Source organism: Tenrec ecaudatus, chromosome 10, assembly GCF_050624435.1.
Source record: "Tenrec ecaudatus isolate mTenEca1 chromosome 10, mTenEca1.hap1, whole genome shotgun sequence".
Lineage (NCBI taxonomy): Eukaryota > Metazoa > Chordata > Mammalia > Afrosoricida > Tenrecidae > Tenrec > Tenrec ecaudatus.
This window is the reverse complement of record NC_134539.1, coordinates 8,474,447-8,494,893: the sequence shown is the minus strand read 5'-3', so window position 1 is coordinate 8,494,893 and position 20,447 is coordinate 8,474,447. Positions and strand designations below refer to the sequence as shown.

General features: G+C 46.7%; 1 protein-coding gene and 1 non-coding gene across 2 annotated transcripts; one reads left to right on the top strand and one right to left on the bottom strand.

Annotated features, from left to right (window-relative positions):
• Positions 1 to 15,925: 15,925 nt before the first annotated feature.
• On the top strand, positions 15,926 to 16,089 carry LOC142460273 (U1 spliceosomal RNA). Its single transcript, XR_012786516.1, has one exon. It is a non-coding gene; the product is annotated as a U1 spliceosomal RNA (small nuclear RNA).
• A 1,909-nt stretch (positions 16,090 to 17,998) lies between these two features.
• Positions 17,999 to 18,302, bottom strand: LOC142457807 (small ribosomal subunit protein eS27). Its single transcript, XM_075558917.1, has one exon. The coding sequence runs from the start codon at positions 18,288 to 18,290 to the stop codon at positions 18,036 to 18,038; it is 255 nt and encodes an 84-aa protein (XP_075415032.1). The 5' UTR covers positions 18,291 to 18,302; the 3' UTR covers positions 17,999 to 18,035.
• Between the last annotated feature and the right edge of the window lie 2,145 nt (positions 18,303 to 20,447).

The following is a 20,447-nucleotide window of genomic DNA, read 5'->3' as shown; positions in this document are numbered from 1 at the left end:
AGGGCTGCTAGGAATTGGGACTAGAAAGGACCTGACAACACTAACAATTGTAAAACTATCCAAAAGCTCTCTGTCAGTGTGCTACAAATGGCTAGCTAATAGCTACAAAACTACGAGATCCGTCGCCAGTATTTTGAATAACAGCAAGGTCACCAAGGGTAGACCAGTTTCAAATGAACTTCTGGTCTAAGACCGACAAGAGAAAGGGTGTGGCAATTTACTCCCCAAAAGTAAGAGCCCCACGGGTCTCTCTGATAAAAATCCACAACTGCTCATGCAACTGGTACAGGACCAGACCGCATGCATCTGCTTAATTTATGGGGTGGCCGTGAGTCAAGGCCAACTGTATGGCACTTAATCACAAACTCTGTGTGTGTATGTGTGTGTGTGTGTGTGCTTGTGTGTTTAATTAAACAGACAGAAGGCCAAGTTGAGGAAATGCTTCTGAGTCATCCCAGGCCATTTTAATGGTATGGAATTGATTTTTAAATAATTAATCTCAGCATGCCTTGGATCTTCCTCCTACAAGCCTTGCTTCGCCTCTTCCTCTCTCTTCTCAAGTGACATGTAAAAACCAGCTAGTCAAAGGCTCCTTTTTTAGCAAGGGTAAACTCAGTATCGTAGATGGAGATGTTGATGGGATGGGGAGGTAGGTTAATGAGCTTGTGGAGTCTCCAAAGCCATGCAAGGAGAAGCCCAGAGGCTAGCTTTCCCAGGTCCCAGACCCTGAACTCAGATTTCTGACTGATTGGCAGAGTGATGGGTAAATCAAATGCACTGGTGTTCATTGAAGGAGCCTCGATGGGTTATGCATTCAACTGCTAACCCAAAGCTCAGCAGTTCAAACCCACCAGTACTCTGAGGTTGAAAGATGAGGCTGCCTACGCCTATAAAGATTTAAAGTCTCAGAAACCCAGAGGGGCAGTACTACCTTGTCCTATCGGTCTACTGTGAGTTGGAATTGGCTCAACAGCGGTGGGTTTGGAATGCGTATCCAGCACTGAGCATATGTCATGGACTGGGTTAAACATGTAACATGTCTGATCTTACATAATTCTTCATGAAGCAGGATAACCTGGGGGTTGTTGTTATCCCATTTTACAGATTCAGGATACCACTCAAGGCAGAGAGTGCTTAGGACATGACACCCACACACCTGTGGGACCATGGTTTCTTTGTTATGTTAAAGGGGCCATGTCTGACCCCAGTCTCTTCTACGCTCTAAAAGGAGCAGATGGGCCCAGAGAAGCCTGTGTCGGTAGATGTGTAGTTCTGGGATGATAGCTCCCTGGCTATGTGAAGGTCACCCAGGAACTGAAAGAAGCTGAGAAGAACAAGAACTTTCTCCCAGAGCCAACAGAGAAATAAAACCTTCCCCCAGAAACCAAAACAAACAAACTCGCTGCCCTTGAGTCACTCCCGACTCAGCGACCTCTGAGGGTCTGAGACTGTGACCTTCCAGGAGGAGAAATCCCTTGTCTTTCTTCTCCAGAGTGGCTGGTGGTTTCCAACTGCCGACCCTACGGATCGCAGCCCAACTGGAAACCATGACCCCCACAGCACAGCATCCGGAATTTGAACGTCTAGCCTTGTGAACTGTGAGATAATGCATTTCTGTGTTGACGCTGAGCCACCACGGTCTTCCCACTTCCCTTCCTCCTCTGTGCTATGACTGATGCCTAGCCTGGAGCTGAGGCCGATCTGGTATGAAGGGCTCATGCCACGAGCGTGTGAGCAATTCACTCCCACCTTCTAGTCTCAGTACCATTGGCTCTCCAATGGGTCAGGAGACCAGGATCTTGGATGTACAGAAGCTTTATCATGTGCAGGCAGGGTGACATACAAGGTATCTGATCCTCTCAAACATACTATGAGGGCGGCAGGATGATAACAGAGGAAGTCAGGCCAGTCAGTCACGCAGGACCACACATGTAGAAACCAACCAAACTAAATTTACTCCCTTTGAGTCCATTCGACTCATGGAGAGCCTCCAGGCTGAGTTGAGCTGCTCTTGGAGGGGTTCTGAGGTTGTAAATCTTTACGGGAGCAGAGAGCCTTGTCATTCTCCCATGGAGAGGCTGGTGGGCTCAAACAGCTGACCTTGTGGTTAGCAGCGCAGAGCATAACCCAGTACACCATGAAGGCCCCTTCACCGCTGGAGAGTGGCTGCAAACCCATGGTTATTATACTATCTCTCACTGGACCCAGGTCAACTCCTGGATCCTACAAAAATTAAAAGGCTTCCATTTCGGATTTCCTGTTTGTCCTGAGGTGCGTCTTGCTCATGTAGAGGTTAGGGATTCACCTTCCTTGGGTGACTGCACTTTGGCCTCACTAGGGAAACGTTCAACTGAAACATTGGTTCCTGGATTGCTCTGATGTGATTGGCATAGGGTATGGCCTGGACAGCAAGTGGTTTCAAAGCTCCCCAAATATCTGGCTCTCGGAGAGCTGCTGGGACACACCTGCCACAGTGGGGCAGGGGGAGGGGTTCCTTTAAAGAAGAGGAATTCATTTCTCCCCATTTGGGAGACAGAAAGTCTACCTTGGGTCTCTGCCATGTTGATTCCCTCCTGGTCGGTAGCTCTGGGTGGGCCTGGGCCACCTGTGGACAGTCCTCACAGGCTGTCTGTGTGTCTTCCCCTCGTCCCTCCATGTCCATCCTGCTCTTTTTATAACTCAGAAGACCTGAGAGCTAGAGTCTGGTGCATCTGTCCTACCAAACATTGTAAAGCATTGCAAGCCCATTGACTCCAACTCATGTCAAAGTAGAACCATGTGTCCAAGTAGATCGCTGCTCCACAGGGGTTTCAGTGGCCGGGGATCACCTGGGCTCCCCACAAGGTGCCTCTGCATGGGTCCCAATTTCCAAGTTTCCATTAGGAGCTGAGCGTATTCACTGTTCGCACCATACCACCCAGAAGGCTCCCGTATTCCAATGGAAGCGCAGTGAATTCCAAACACGATGGCATTCACAGGTACAGGTGCTGGGGGAGGCAGGGTGGAGTGTACATTTTCACCCATCATAGCAGGTGATTCCAATGAGCATCCAGGGTGACGCACCACCGGGTGAGCCCAAGAAAGAGAGGAGCTTTCTCCACACTCAGATAGCGCCGAGTGCTCCCCTGGGAAGCCAGGGGGATCAGAGGGGATGGAGGTAGGGAAGGGAAGGGAACGATGGGATCCAATATCCACTGCTGCATTCTGAATGGCAACTTTCCCGGCAGACACATTACCGGCATGTCTCAGTCATAAAACATAGAGCTCTTGTTTCCTCTGTGGCCTGAGAGACTCAGAGTGCTTTTCAGCATTATTAACCTCCATGATCAAAACAGATCGGGAGGCTGAGAGCCAGAGAAAACCACTCACACAGTGAGAGCGAAATCTGCCTGCCTGCAAACACTCTTGTCTGAGTCTGACAGACCCAGAGCCTGGGCACATTCATTCTGTGTCAACAGTCGGTTCAGGAGGGTTAGGGATTTTGACGGGCAAAAACTGTCATCATTAGGCTCACTGGCATTAGTATAAGGTGGATCTTGTGCGCATGGGGGAGTGGGGAGGGAGGGTGAAAAACGAGCTGATACCAAGCGCTCAAGTAGTAAGAAAACGTTTTGAGAATGATGATGGCAACATATGTACACATGTGCTTGACACAATGGATGGATGGATGGATTGTGATAAGAGTTGTACGAGCCCCCAATAAAATGATTTAAAAATTTTAAATAGGAATAAATAAATAAATGAGGCAGCCCCCACTTCTCTCGGTCACAGTTCTATGGGAAAGGGGGTATATGTAGAGGAAGTAGCTTTCAGTTAGATCTACTGACTAGTTAACAGCCCCTCTTATTTGGGAGACCCACAGAACTGGTAGAATACAGAGTCTACCTATAGAGGCAACCCAAGAAAGACAGTGCCCCTCTCTCCTGTGCTACCTCCCCAGTTGTTGGTATGCTGGAGACCCCTGTGGGACCTGTGTGTTTGGAGTGCCTGCCAAGCTAGGGTCTCATCTTCTAGCACTATGTCAGACCAGAGGGTTGCCACCGACCGATTTTCAGTAGATCACAGCTCTTTCCGCCCCTCTAGCCAGCCTTGATCTGGAAACTCTGCTGAAGCCTGCCCACCCTGGGTAACCCTGCTGGTATTTGAAATACTGGTAGCATAACTTCCAGCAACACGGAAGCCACCACGGGGAGACAAACGACAGATGGCCTTTTATGCAAGCCTACGTTAATAAAGTGCTTGCTTGCAAACAGCCAAAGCCTATGCTGGCTAACTTAAGAGAGTGGCTCACAGATCCAGGCACTGCACCGCAGGCTCGGGTGGTAATCAAGAGCGCCAAGGCACAGCCAAGGAGGGTCGTGGGCAGACTGTGCTGAGGACACTTGAGTTGCCCATGGCACATGCTCCACTACTTCTGGCATCTGCCACCAGACCAGACACCACACTGCTGGTCTCTGCTCCTGCAGACACTTGCTGCTCCAGTGTGTGCTGTCTACTCCACCAGAGTCACCATGGAAACCCTGACCTAATGTATAATCTCCACTTGAAGACCCATGGGCTGGGTGGAACCATGTAATTGGCTATACTAGGCCACATGATTACATTTTGGGTCCCTCGAAGAAGAGAAAGGGTGGTTTGATATTATTTGAATTGGCTGTGCCCAGTCACATGACTACACTCAAGCCTCTCCTGAGAGAAGTTGTATCCTCTGTGTGAATAGATCATCTGATTTGCTATGCCAAGCCACATGGCTATTCTGTAGCATCCAGGGAGGGGAGAACGGGAGTAGCTGTGGTCTGAGTAGAACCATGGGATGGGTTATCCTAAATCACATGGTTACACTCTAGCCTCCTGAGAGATGAGAGATGGAAGACGACTCACAGAGTCCTGGTGGAGTCATCTGATTGGTTGTGCTAAGTCTCATGGCTTTAACAGTTCCTTCTGCTGTACTTGAGGTCGCTGAGGGTCATGGCTAACTGAACAGAGTAGCAACATCCAGAGCCATCCAGTAGAGTCCAATGCAAGGCAACCCCATAGGACAGAACAGGACTTCCCCACAGAGTTCCCAGGGGAAAGATCCCTGGTGGCACCATGGGTTAAGCATTGGCCTGCTAACAACGAGGTTGGCAGTTCAACCCCATTAACCTCTGCACAGGAGGAAGATGAGGCTCTCTCTTTCAAGCTTTGGTGGTCCCAGAGGTAGTTCAACTCTACCCAGTAAGGTCACTATGAGTCGGAAGTGAGTGGATAAAATGGCTTTTTTGTTTTGTTTCTTTGTCTTTACTGAAGCAGACCACGATTTCCTTGTCTGGCAGCAAGCACTGGCAGCTGGTGGATTAGAACCAGTGCTTTGGTTAGCGACTGAGCATGTAACCACTGCCCCGCTGGTGCACCAATAAAGAGGATCTAAATGCTGCTCCTTCAGATTATCCACTGCAGCCCTGCACCCAGATATTAACTTCGCTCCAGCTCCCAACGCCATGTAAATGCTCCTCTCTGCTTCCCCACTGTTGGGAGGATGTGGGCTGTGACCCCCGGGGACAGGGAGTGTCTTCAAGTTATGATCTCAGGAGGAAGAGTGAATGACCCCACCCTGAAATTTGGGGAGGGGGACTGGGTACAGTCACACTTGGAGGTGATCAAAGGATTCAATCGCATGGAGCAAGCAGGCTGTGTGAGCACCAGATTCCAGTGTTTCATTTTTTTATCATTTTATTGGGGGTTCCTACAGCTCTTATCACAATCCACGCATACAACCATTGGGTCAAGCACATTGGTACATATGTTGCCATCATTATTTCAAAACATTTTCTTTCTACTTGAGACCTTGGTAACAGCTCCTCATTTCTCCCCCTCCCCACCCATGTTTCATTTCAATATTTCGATAGTCCTAGAGGAGCCCTCGTGGCATAGTGGTCAGGCGTTGGGCTGCTAACTGCAAGGTCCACAGTTGCAAAGCACCAGTCTCTCTGTGTAGAAAGATGTGGCTTTCTGCTGCCTTTATGAGTCAGTCTTGGAAACTTACAGGGCAGTTCTTCCCTGTCCAGTAGGGTCGCTGCAAGTCAGCATCGACTTGATGTCAGTGAGTTTAAAGACGGTCCTAAACCAATATGCATCATCTGTAGCCTTTGGAGGGGGTACTTCGGACAGGGTGCACCCCATCCACAAATAGCCCTCAGGTGTGTCTGTATCTTTTCTGCAGCCTGGGGGAGCACATCTCGGTCTGAAACCTTTTCTGGGTGCCCGAATTGAGGGCCGGATGGGGAGAGACACCCGAGGCTCCTTCTTCAGCTGTGTTCGATACAAGTGTCAAGCCACATTTCTAACTAGCAGCCGGTGGAAAAGGTTATCAGAGATCAGGAGTCAATGGGAAAGGTCACCTCAGATCTGCTGGCGCTCACTGGAAATGTCACCAAATGGGGAGGAGAGGACGTCAAATCAGCTGGGCCGGGTCTTGTCCACCTCCTGCTTGTCCACCGCCCTGGTGATCACTCACTGCCCGCATGTGTGCTGTTGCCCCTCCTTACCAGCGTGGAATTGACCAGCTGCTTTGAAAGTGGGGCAGCTGAAAGAGGTTGGAGCTTGCATTCAAGCCGACCTACGTTTCAACACTGCTTCCCCTGCCAGGAGCGCTCTAGCTCTCTGCAAGGACCTTCATTTTTCCAAGTGACTTCACTTTCCCCCTCTGCTAACAACTGAGAGGAAGTGACGTGGAATGTAGAACCCACTCGGTGCGTGGCACACAGTGCAACATGGTAGTCCCATCCACGCGGAGTCATGGGAGAAGCCGCACTGTCAACAGTCAGTCGGTTGGACGACACACGTGTGTGTTGGCCGTTCATCCTCTTCGAGAGCAAATACATCTGTCCATATGCACGTGCATAGATGGAGGGGCTCATAGGTCAGGGAGAAATGGATTTAACGAAAGGGGATTTTGTCCTTGAACTTTTGAAGTCCCCTTGTGTGTAGGTGTGGGGAGGAGTGTGTGTGTGTGTGTGTGTGTGTGTGTGTGTGTGTAGTGCAGATGTGTATATGAGAAACCCTAGTAACGCAGCCATTACGCACTCAGATACAAACCCACATTGGTCTGAAACAAAATCTATTCAACAGCACACAACTGTGTGAGAGAGAGAGAGAGAAAGAGAGAGAGAGAACCAAGAATCTGACCACATGGAGAAGTTGATGATTAAAACCTTGGCTAGCATTTTTAAAGGAATTTTGAAGAGGTCCTTGAATGCACAAATGTTTCAGCACTGGACGGCTAATGGAACTGTTGGCTATTCAGACTGACCCACAGGCCCCTCAGAAGTAAAGTCTGGTAATCTGTTTCTGAAAGCTCAAACCCCGTGAGGCCGTTCTCTGTACAAATGGGTCACCATGAATCACAGCCAACCCAACAGCAACTAACAACAAGAGAGATTCTAACGATGGAATAGCCACAAGCCCCGCTTGTCTCCTCTTCCCAGTCTCTCCCACTGGAATCTGTCCACGGTGGGTGACCCGGCTGACGTCTGGAATACCAGTGGCACAGCTTCCTGCGTCACAGTAACACACAGGCCACCACAGGACAGACACCAAGCTGACAGATGAGAGTGGTGGGCAAGCCGGGTAGAAATCTCTCCATGTCTGTTCTAGCTACTTGGTCCTGCGTGAGGGAGGGGAATCTATCCTGGTTTCATTGTGTAGAAGGGCTGTTTCTGGGGTAAGCGATGTGAAAGTCCAATCAGATATTCAGTGTGTAAGTGAGATCCAGGTTAGGAAACTTGGTCGTGGTAATAATAAAGATTATTATATATATTATATTATTTGTTTAGCCTGATGCTAAGCAAACCACTGTGGGTACATTTACTCCTTTGCCACTTTCTACAGAGCCCTGGCAGGGCTGCACTGAGACCGCAAGGTCCCCAGTTAGAACCGACCAGCTGTTCCTGGGGAGAAAGAAGGGGCTCTCTGTTCCTGTACAGATGCACAGCCTTGGAAACCCTGGATAGAGGGATGGCTGTGGTTTGGTCTGTGTTTCTTTTTTTATAGAGAGAAGAAGAAATACAAGGAGAATATTTCCTAGACTCTTCAAAGGAGCCCGGGTGGCCTGGTGGTTACACATTGGGCTGCGAACCATAAGGTCAGCAGTTTAAAACCACCAGCCTCTCCTCAGGAGAAAGACAAGACTTTCTACTCCTGTAAAGAGTTATCGTCTCGGGGACCCACAGGGGCATTTTATTTCTACTGTTCTGTCCTCTGGTGACCCCGCGGCAGAGAGAGAATGGGAATTCCTTTGAAGGAAGGATGGTGAGACGTCAGCTCTTCTGATTCCAGAAAGACAAATTGCAGTGTTCTGGTTTTGTTCTGTTATCTCTAAGATCACCTCTAGTCCAGGCTGCCTCGACAGCCACTCACCACAGCAGAGAGGAAAGCAGCTTTGGCGACAGGCACAATCTCCACCTAATGTCCCTCTCTCTCATAACCCAGAGATGTCTCATTTGGGGACTTTTCTAAAGTAAAGCCACAGCACTGAGCAGACCGGCAGCATGCAGGCCTTTGTGCATGGATGGAGGCCACGCTGTGCGCTCCGTTCCTTAGTAGGCAAGAGCCAGGCCAACTCCTCGGACTCACTGATTTAAGGCATGCCATGAAATGAGATCCACGGGAACGGATTATCACATATTCAATCACATTTGTTTCAGTATGTATTTAATTAAAACACAGCCATATTTATAATGACAGCCTGTGCTTTCCAAGATCCATGATCTTATTTCCCGGGGAAGCATTCACTGAAGAGGAACTTCGGAGACAAGGAGCTGCTGTTTCCATTCGCTGTGTCTAAGCACAAGGCCTGCGGCGGGCCTCCTTGATAACGGCACGTGATTCACCACAAATTCCAATCGAAGAGAGGGCTGACCGCTGTTCTATTCATAAAACCAAGTCCAGTCAAGGAGCCCAGCCTCCATGAGGGGTGGCATGGAGGAAAAGAATGGACGCGCCCGTCTTGCCAGGAGGAACAGTTTGCCCGAGCAAGGTCAGCTGCTAGAAAGGCCTCCCCCCGGGGGGCGAGTTCACGCAAGTCTGGTTTTATAGTTACGTCCTTTGGACCCATGGGGACGTCCTTAGAGCAGCCAAGGTTTTCAGAAGGGCACTGTCGTGTGCGAAGAGCCACAGACTGTGGTACGGATCCGGGGACATGCTGGCCCATCATTCCAGATTGGATTGGGATACGCTCCCCCACCAATTCAGAGTTGGATTCTTAGCCCCTCAACCTGTGGGTGGAATCCCATTGGGGGAGAGAGTTTCCTGTGTTCTATGAATGAGCCCTTCTCCACGATGTAGCACTTGCTTAAACCTACTGACTCTAAGATATAAAAAAAGTATATTCAACAGAAAAAAACTCGCACACCATCTAAATAGGTTCAAGAAGCATTCAAGAACCTGCCACGTGGAGGCTGCCAAGGAATGCTGAATCTATGGAAACTGAGCTAGCTCTTCCCCGGAGACGAGAGAGAGAGAATTCTCCTGGAGCTCATGCCCTGATTTCGAACTCCTCGCCTCCTGTAAGGTGAGAAAATGGATTTCTATTCTTTAAAACACCCCCTTGTGGTACTTGTGTTAAAGTTGTCCAAGCAAACTACTGCCCATGTGTGCATGCTTCCGCAGGTGGCCAGGTGCTGGATGCTCGCCTCAGGTGCCACAGAAGCGCATGGAAAGAAGCTGGGGTCATCAGACTAAAGAATGGTCACAGATCAATAGCAGACTGAATAAACCCATCGTCCTATGCACAGCTGATCCGTGACAAAGGGACGAAGCGCATCAAATGGGAAAGAAACAGTCTCCTTATCAAAGGATGGGTGATAACTCAGGTGGATCTCAGGTGGAACAGAATCCACACCTCACACCGTGTACAAAAAAGAACTCAAGACTCCACATGGATCAAAGACTTAAATGTAAAACGTAAAGCTATTAAAATCGTCAAATAAAATAGAGGGCCAAACGTTGGGCCTTAATCCATGGTATTAAATACATTATTGAGTGAAGCTAAAAGCACACAAGCACCAGAAGACAGACTAGATTACTGGACACTCATAAAAATTAAACACTTACGCGCATGAGACAAAAAGCTAAAGGAAGTACTTCTTCATGCTGCAGGTGGCACACATGTGGGACTTATCCCCACAGAACTGTCGAAGGGGCCAAGAAAGCCTAATAGGTTCAAGAAGCATTCAGCAAAATGTGGACGCCCAATCCATGAGCAGTTGCTGAAGCGATATCCAGGGTGTTTGATACATTTCTAGCCTTTGAAGTACAGAGGCAGCTGCCATGCTCTCTCATAAAACACCCTTGGCTCAGAACTGTCAGAATATTTTCTTTTCCTCCAGGAAATCATCGTTTAATGAAACAATGTTTGTCTTCACTATGCACTATGGGTACTGATCATTTCTATTTTCTTCTATATCATTTTTAAATCATTTTTTCACTGAAGGTTTACAGAGCAGACCATCAGTTTTCCATTCAGCAATTCATATTTTGTTTCGCATTGTTCATTGCAATTTCCTTGAGGCAGTTAGTATATTGCGCCAACCTGGCCGATAATTGAAGGGCGGAGGGATAAATGGCTCAGTGAGCCTCGCCTTTGAGTTCTTGGGCCTCTTACTTTCTGATGGTTGGGCCAGGGTGCAGCTGCCTTAGCCAGTTCCTTGCTTCAGCTAGCAAGGTTCACTTCCTGCAAGACATCCCCAAGGAGAAGCCACATGGGCCTACCCCAATGCAGCCCTGGTGCTGGAGCAGCCATGTGGAGACCCCTGCCAGCGCTGAGATGTTCACATGTTCACTGACTCGGCTTTCCTCCTGCAGTTGGCATCATTGCGTCTGTTTTATGAGATGGAGGAGGACTTTGTGGATTGGTGTTGGGCATATGGGTTAATGTTGGACTTGTGGGCTTGGGCAGCACTGGGTTGGGATATTTTCTTGATGCACACTTACCCTTTATATAAAACTCTCTTATACATGAGTTTCTGTGGATTTGTTTCTCTAAAGCGCCCAGACTAACGCACTCCTCATGTAACATCATCTTTCTCTCTGTCTTTCCTAGTCCAGTCCTCCTCCTTCCCAACCCTTTCTAAACTTCATCCTTGGGCAAATGCTGTGTTTTTTTATCGCAAATGGCTGACTACTGTAATAGGTGTGCACCTCACTATTGTACTGTTTCCCTTATGGACCTGCCCCTTGTTTGTTTGAAAAGTTACCCACCGGGGTGAGTTCTGTTCAAGGCCAGAAAGGTGACTGAAGGCCATAGTTTGGGGCTCTTACTGGTTTCTATCTGAATAGGAATACTGATCTCTTGTGATTCTGAGTTTTGTTCCACATATTTTTCCCACTCTATCCAAGACCTTCTAATGTGGTCCCTTTCTGAGCAGTTGGCTGTGGTAGCCGGGCATCATCTAGTTCTTCTGGTTTCAGGATCAAGGAGACTGAGATTCATGTGGCCCATTAGCCTTTTGGAATAATTGTTCTATGTGTCTTTTTTTTAACAGTTTTTTAAAACAGTTTTATTGGCACTTCATCCACATATTGTACAACTCAATAGTTCAATCATATCGAGAAGTGTTGTAACAATCAATTTAAGAACATTTTCTTCTTCTTTATACTCATGGTTATCCATGTAATTATTTTTTTGTGACAAAAACGTACACAACACACATCCTCCAACAACTCCCAATCAATGTCATTGATTATACCCTTCGTATTGCACAATCTTTCTTGGAATTCTTTTCCAAATGATTCTGCTGCACCATTCTTTCTTCTGGAGAAGGGAGAGAACAATATTTGTCCCTCAGTGGCTGCTCACGAACTTTAAGGACCCTGGCCACTACTCGGCAATATTGTCTTGTGGACCATGGTATATCAATTGGTGTTAATGTCCATGAGACCAATGGTCATGAGAAACCAGGCCCAGCAGCTTAGTCTCTCCAGGAGTATGGTTATGCTTAAGAAGTGTTCATAACTGCCTCCTGTACACTCCATCACATGAATGTGCATGCAGCCAAGATGAACCTACTGCCGTTGAGTCTATTCCAATTCATGATAGCCCTATATAGGATTTCCAAGATTGTAAATCTTTATGAGAACAAATAACCTCGTATTTATCTCAAGGAGAAGTTGGTGGGTTCAACCCGTTAACCTTATGGTTAACAGCATAACCATGCCACCAAGGCTCTTCTTAAACTGGACCAAACTCACTGCCATGGAGTCAAGGTTGACTCATAGTGACCCCTCTGAGTTCCCGGACTATAACTGCTTACTGGAGTAGAAAGTCCAGTCTTTCTCCCTCGTAGCTACTGGTGGCTTCAAACTGCTCACCATGCAGATGGCAGCCCAATCCATAACCAACCACAACACTGCCAGGTCACCGAGGGCTTCTATTAGCAGAGATAAATGCCCATGTACAAAGGTTCTCTGTCAAGCATACACACACATATATGACATACTTTGACTCTTCCTGACTCATTTAGCCTCTGTATGTAGACATGCATCTGTTTGTAGATCACTATTATTTCAGGGTAGTGTGTGTAACTGTTGCCTTTACCTCTTAACCAGCTTTTTACAGCTGCAGAAAACAGATTGGAGAGGTGAAGTAACTTGCTCATGGTCACAAGCTAATCAATGGTGATCCAGTATTTAACCCTAGATCTATGCTTATCAGGCAGAGTTGGAAGGAGTTATTTTAATGAGCCCAGAGACAATATACAGGATTCGGATGTATCTGGAACCAATCTCTTGACAAATACCAGACCCAAACCCACTGCCATCAGGCCAGTTCTACCTCCAAACAGCATCAGGTTCCCAGGGCTCTGTACATCTTCACGGGGGCAGACGACATCATCTTTCTCCCATGGAGAGGCTGCTGGGTTCAAGTCACAGACCAATGCTTACCCACGGTACCCCCAGCCTTGAGTGCAATAGAAGAGATTACACAAGAGAGCAGAGGAGGAATCTCCTGCCACCCACAAAGAAGAGCTGGGAGCGGTGCCTTGATCCCAGGTCCCTGTGCTAAAACAGCCCTCAAGTGAAAGCCTTCCCTGAGAACAGGTGACCTAAAGGCGGTTCTCCACCTTCCTCACGCCGTGACCCTTTCATATGGTTCCTCATGTTGTGGCAACCCCCCACCATAAAATTATTTTCCTTGCTATTTCATCACTGTAATTTCACTACTGTTATGAATCATCATGTAAATATCTGATATGCAGGGTATATTTTCATTGTTACAAATTGAACATAAGTAAAGCATAGTGGTTAATCACAAAACAGTATGTCATTATATATTATGAAATATTTATTTCTAATGACAAATCAATGAAATTTTGTCTTGAAGCATGGTGTAGCACGGGTAACAGTCTTCATGCTGGTTACTCATATGTGGGTGTATCTGCATGTTGGCGGACTTGCCTGGAGACGGGTAGAGGAGCGGTGTCTCGGTTCCTAAGACCATTGGAAAGATGTGTTTTCCGAGGATCTTAGGCCACCCCTGTGAAAAGGTCATTTGACCTCCAAATGGGTTACGACCCACAGGTTGGGAACCTCTGATCTAATGACTTCTAAATGAACAAACAAATCTGTCTTGGAAGAAGCATGGCTCCTTAGAGACAAGGATGACAAGCCTTTGTCTCACTTATTTTGGGCAGGTTGTTGGGAGAGACCAGTCCCTGGAGAAAGGCATCACGCTTGGTAAAGAAGGAGGCCAGTAGAAAGAGGAAGGCCAGCTACAAGACGGGCTGACACAGTGGCTACAACAATTGGCTTATCATAGGAGCACGTGTGAGGAAGACACAAGACCAGGCGGTGTTTCGTTCAGTTATGCACAAGGTTGCTATGGGTCAGAACTGACCCGCACCTAACAACAACAACCTTCTGAATTGTGAAAGAACAAATCCTATTTTCCAGAGCCCACTACTTGCATTACTTCTGTTGTAGTGGCACTAGCTAACTAGGACGCCAGGCCAGCATGAAGCCACCTCCTAGTGTCTTTGTCAAGGAGCTCCTGGGAAGGCCACCTTGAAGGCCACATCGGGACCAGTCGCTGCCGTGTGGACCCTGACTAACGTGGCCTGCATGTGTCTGAATCAAACCGCACACCGTGGCATTGTCAGTGGTAGATCGCCAATGTCTTCGGAATAAAACGAATCCATGTTTGAGTTTCGGTTGCACCTGAAAAGCTGTTGGGCCTTGGAAAAGTGACAGGCTCTGGGAGATCCTCTCTCCTTCGCTTATGCGCACATATGTGCCACTGGGATCAAGTGGCCTGGGGCAAATGCACGGCACTTAGAGCTGAGCCTGGCACAGCGTAAGTGCACCACAGAGGACCCATGAAGTGTGACTCTCGGAACCCTCTGAGGTTCCCCATCGACCCGGGGGGTGCCACGGAAAACCAGGAGCATGTTTTGTGGCCCGGAAACGCCAGCTGCTGGCACCTGCAAGCATCCTCCCCAGCGAGGTGGGAGATGGCTATTGAGGGACCCACAACACAGTTGCCTCATTTGCCTGGCGTTCCACCTCAGCTGGCTGTTCAAGATGCCAGAGAACATTGGCTGCTCCGGGAGAGACTCCCTGGAACTGCTCCTGAAGTCACCGCAGCAGGTGGCATTGGTCTCGTCTTCCACAGACTGTAGTTATCTTCAAGGATCATTTCTTGTCTAAACCACCTATTAATTTCCGAGTCTTCTGGCCTGGTCTCCCTCCAGTGAATGCAGGCTCCCATGGAAGAAGGTCACTCGGGGCTTATTTGATACTGTGTTTATTCAGCAGCTCAACAGTTGCCGTGGAAATATGTTGGGCCAGGGGATATTCTCCCCGGGCTGAGAGGTCAGGGCACCAAGGCCCAACCCAACCCACTGTCAAGTTGACTCAGATGCATAGCAACCGTCCAGGGGCTGAGCGAACTGCCCCTTGGAGCGCCCACGGAGCTCCTCTGGATGGAATCAGACAGCCGCAGCTTTCTCTCTACGGTGCACTGAACCCCTGTGCCACCAGGACCCCTGGTCAGTGTGAGGGAGGCTCTTGACTTCATGGAGAACCCATGGCTCCCTCCCCCACATGCCTCACATTTGAGAGAGGATGGCCCCACCATGGGGGGCCGGGTCCTTTCACCTTGCATCTCCCAGCAACTGTTAGTCCCTTTATTCTCAGAAGCACTCAGGGATCATCATTGACTTTTCTCCAAAAGAGGGAAACAATTATTTTTATGGTAGCCAGTGTCATAAAATATTCCATTACACCAAAGAAAGCTCCATTTTTTACTTCAGAAGCAATCAGCGAGCGTGTAAGGAAACAGCAGGGGCGAGTGGGGATTCGTTGCAGTATCTCGCAGGCCTAGATATTGATTTTACCCCCGTTTGTACAATAGAAAAGATTTCCCAGCTGAGCTGAGATCAAAAGTGGCACATTTAACTGGATCTTAAAGATCCAGAAGGCCATCTTGTTTAAATACCTTTAAGAGCCTACAGAATGTTCTTTAAACCTGTGTCTGCAAGAGGTAGAAAGATGATCCAGGAAAGCGGGTGGAGCTGGGACTCCAGCAGCAAAGCCAGGTGCTTGCGACCTAGTTCAGGGAATCAGCAGTTGACTGCCCCCAAGGAACCGGTCCTGAAACACTCACCCATCTCTTCACCTAGCTCCCAAATCTACAAAGAAGGGGGAGGCCCACCTACAGGTGGCAAGGGTGAGCATGCAGCATGAGGAAGCCATTGCAACATAAACCCTTTGAGAACACTGCTATTTGGAGATGTCCGATAAATAAGGAAAAAACTGCGTGTTGTCAAGGCAGTAATGAGAACAGTTTGGGTAAAATTATTGACATCTCCAGCTAGACTATCAGAAGAGCTCCCCAGAGCCCCTTGACTGCGACATAACACTGACATTGTAGAGTTAGAAGTGAGATGGAATCCTTACCTGGCAAAGGAGACACCATGATCGGGAAGATGGTTTTCCCAGGGCGAGGCTCAACCATTGCACTCCGGGGGTGCTGACCCCTGCAATTTCCCCAAATGTGGGAGACTCGACTGCATAATTTGTGGTAGTGGGGGACTGCGTTCTCACCCTCCCCTGAAAAAAAAATAAATGAAATGGAGACTAAGGATGACAGATCCAAGTCTCTGCTGAGTCTGTGCTACAGACAGGACACTTAGGGCAGAATGATGCAAAGGTGAGTGAAGTATTAAGATTCGCCCAGAAGGAACTCAAGTTAAGAGAAAGTAGCAATTGAGGAGGGAGAGATGGAATGAACCCAGATACCAGATTTGGGGCAAACTTGTTAACAGAGGTATAAAAAGACTTGCAACTAAACCCAGATATCTAAACCCATTGCTTGATGCAGAGGGACCTTATAGGACAGGGTGGAAGTGCCCTTAGGGTTTTCTAGGTTATAATCTGTATGGCCCCCACTTGTCCCAGTTTGATCACCACCAATTATGGAGAGCATATAGATTCCAAAGAATGGGGAATCCAAAACACTTAATTATGTCTGTTTTCACCTAACTGTGTCACTGCTCTGTCCATTTGTCACACTGTGGTGGCTTGTATGGCCATGATGCTGGATGATATAGCCCTGATATTTTAAATGCCAGCAAGGTCATCCAGGGTGAACTGGTATTAGCAGTGCTTCCAGACTAAGACGAACTAGGAAGTAGGATCTGGCAATCCACTTCTTAAAACATTAGCCATTGAACGCCTTATGCATAGCAGCAGAACAGTCAGATTGAGGCCCCGATATGAAACCCTGAGGTTGGAGACCCTCGAGATCCTACTGAGAGAGCGTTGCCACCTCAAACTGAAAGCAACCTTAACAATGCGTCTGGAGAAAAGTTTTAAGGACCTTCATTATTAGTGTGATGTGACTCTGAACAAGAAGAAACCACTTCAAATGTTTATTAAAATGGGGATTGTAGAAGGTACAAAGCATGAATCTAAGAAAATTGGAAGTTTCAAAAATGAAATGTTTGTGAGCTGAAATGAACTGGTATGGGCTATTGGAATCGATCATATGGTTGACTATGTCAATGATGACAAATTAAAGAGAAACTGTCAAAAGCAAATATTTCAAGATCAAGTTTCAAGTGCAATGTTGTCAGTGATGGGATAGCATTCATATCCATAAAGACGACCCATTAATGTGATTACTCTCCAAATTTTTACACCACTCACTACTGTCAAGTATGAAAAAAATTTTACATTTTGACCAACATCTGCATTGATTAAGTATGCAATCAAAAGGCATTAATAATTACTGGTGAATGGAAGGCAAAAGATTTTTTTTTAATGAGTAGTTGGAAAATATGCCCTTGATGATAGAAAGGAAGCTGGAGATCACATGACAGAATTTGCAAGACTTGTGGCCTACTCGTTAGAAATATCTTCTTTGAATAAAATAAACAGTGACTATGAAAATGGGCTTCACCAGATGGAAAATACAATAATCAAACCACCTACATTTGTGGGAAAAGATAATGGAGAAGCTCAATATCCTCAGAATAAGGCCACGGACCAACTGTGGAACAGACCATCAATTGCTCACATCTAAGTTCAGAAGTTGAAGAAAATAAAGGTAGTCCACAGGGCAAAAGTTTGACCCTGAGTGGATCCCACCTGAATTTAGAGACCATGTATCTCAACAATAGATTTGATGCCCTGACACTAATGACGAAAACCCATGCAAGTTGAGGGACGACATCAAGGACATTTAACATGAACAAAACAAAATGTCATTAAAAAGACAAGGGGAGAAAGAGAAACCAAAATGGATATTAGAAGAGACTCTGGAACTTGCTCCTAATGTAAGGTAGAGAGAGTAGTCAAGTGATGAAGTAAAAGAGCTAAACAGAAGATAGCAAAAGGAGACTCAAGAAGACACAACAAAGTATCGTAATGAAATATGCAAAGACCTGAGGTTAGAAAATCAAAAGGGAAGAACACTCTGAGCATTTCTTTCTTTTTTTTTTTTTTATCCAAAATGGGTTTATTAGAATGGCTTCCCACTCATCTCGACTCTGGGCCTTTTAGTGCTGCTTCCGTCTGAAGGAGCATCCTTCTGTGAGCCTTGCTTTTCCTCCTGTAGGCTGACAGAGGACAGTGGAGCAGCCAACACACAAAACTACTGTTTGTGCGTGGCTGAAGACCGTGGTGATTTTATAGCAGCCTGGGCATTTGACATCCATGAAGTAGGAATTGGGGCTCTGCACCAGGCGCTTCTTCTTGTGTTTTCTCTTCTCCTCTTCGGGAGAGGGGTGAAGGAGATCCTTTGCGAGAGGCATGATCGCCTAGCGGTCGTCAGCGCCGGAAAGCCACTCTGAGCATTTCTTAAGGTGAAAGACCTGAAGAAAAACGTCAGGCCTCGATTTGCAATATTAGAGGGTTCTATAAGAGGAACGTTCAATAACATGGGCAGCATCAAAGAACAAAGGCCATTGTTGCTGTCAGGTGCCATTGAGTCTGCTCTAACTCTGACACGACTGAACAAAACTGCACGGTCCTCACGATTGTGCCTGTGCCTGAGCCCATTGATGCAGCCATGGGGTCATTTCATCTCATGGAGGCCCTTCCTCTTTTTCTCTGCTCCTCCACTTTACCAAACATGATGTCCTTCTCCAGGGACTGGCCTCTCCTGACAAAGTCTTCCCATCCTGGCCTCTAAGGAGCCCTCTGACCTTACTTCTCCCGACACAGATTGGATGCTGCATGGCTTGAAATCAGAAGAGGTGTGCTTCATGGCTGTATCCTTTCACCTGTTCCATCTGTATGCTGAGCACCTAACCCAAGAAGCTGAACTATGTGAAGAAGAGCAAGGTGTCAGGAGTAGAGGAAGACTCATTAGCAATCTTCCATATAAAGATGAATCAACCTTGCTCGCTGGAAATAGAGAACTTGAAGCACTTACTGATGAAGATCAACGATTGCAACCTTCTGTGTGGATTTTACTTCAGCACAAAGAAAACAAACAGAAGCTGGATTAATAAGCAATATCCTGATCAACAAGGAAGAGATTGAAGTGGTCAACAATTCATTTCACTTACAACCACAATCATCATCCACAGATGCAGCGGTCAAAAAATGAAACGCTGAATCACACTGAGCAAATCTACTGCCCAAGACCTGTCTCTCTCCAGTGCTCAAAAAAGCAAGGAGGTCACTTTGAAGACTGAGGTGCTCTTGACCGAAGCCATGGTATTCTCAATCCCCGCATACCCATACAAAAACAGAATAATGAATAAGGAGGCTCAAAGAAGAATTTAAAATATAATGTTGGTGAAGAATATTGAATATAACATGAACAAACGAAGAATGAACAAATCTATCTTGGAGCAAGTACAGCCAGAATGCTTCTTAGAAGTGAGGCTGGAGAGACTTCATCTCACATACATTGGGTGTGTATGTGTGCAGGTTTTGAAGATGGGACTTCAAAGCTTTATGGAAAAGTAGAGTTAAAATATAATGAAATTTTGCCATGAACATTTTAAAGCCTATATACATATATATATATATATATATATATATATATATATATATATATATATATATATATATATATACATTCAAGCTTATGCATAGCCAAAGACCCTCCTTGTCAACCTTCTTTTGGAAGCATGACTGATGGATAAGGAAGGTCTTTGAAAAGGAATGTATCATTGGGGGAGCGAGGAGGGAGAGGGAGGAGGAGAAGGAAAATGAAGAGCTGATTGCAGGAACCCAAGCGGAAAGTGAGTTTTGAGAATGATGAGGGCAACGAATGTATAAGTGTGCTTTACACAACTGATGTATGGGTAGATTGTGAAAAGAGTTGTATGATTCCCAATAAAATGATTTAAAAAAAGAAAGTGACTGTATCTCTGACAATGTCCATTATATGCTAAAGTTAAAATAAATAACATGGAACATAATAGTCATTAGGAAAACACAAAACTTACTCATTCTTTCTCTTTCTCTCCACCCACCATCTATCTATCTTCTATCTGTCATAGTCCAGGTTGACTACAGAAACAATTTAATAGACACTCATATGTATATAAGAAAGAGCTTTATATTAAAGAACAATTGTATATAGAGAAAACATCCCAGCTCAGTCCAGATCAAGTCCTCAAGTGCAATATTAGCCCATATGTCAGCTACTAGTCCATAAATTCCTCTTTAGACTCATGCAGCACAAGCAATGATGCCGAACACTGGAAGATCACAGGCCAGTGGGTAGAAGGTCTTGTGGATCCAGTGGCAGTGGAGGCGTCTCAATGCTGACACGGCTTTCCACATATCTCTTCCAGCTCTCTGAGTGTCTCAACAGCAGGAAATGGAAGGCAGAGAGACTGGGTCTGGCCACCAGTGAGCTATGTATCTCTTTCATACCTCCAAATGAAGTCACCAAGCTCTGACCTGATTGACAGGTATGTTAGTCTGGGTTGACTAGAGAAACAAATCCA

Bases quoted from the DNA above. Each gene is read 5' to 3' on its own strand.
- LOC142457807 (XM_075558917.1), bottom strand. From the start codon at position 18,290: ATGCCTCTCGCAAAGGATCTCCTTCACCCCTCTCCCGAAGAGGAGAAG.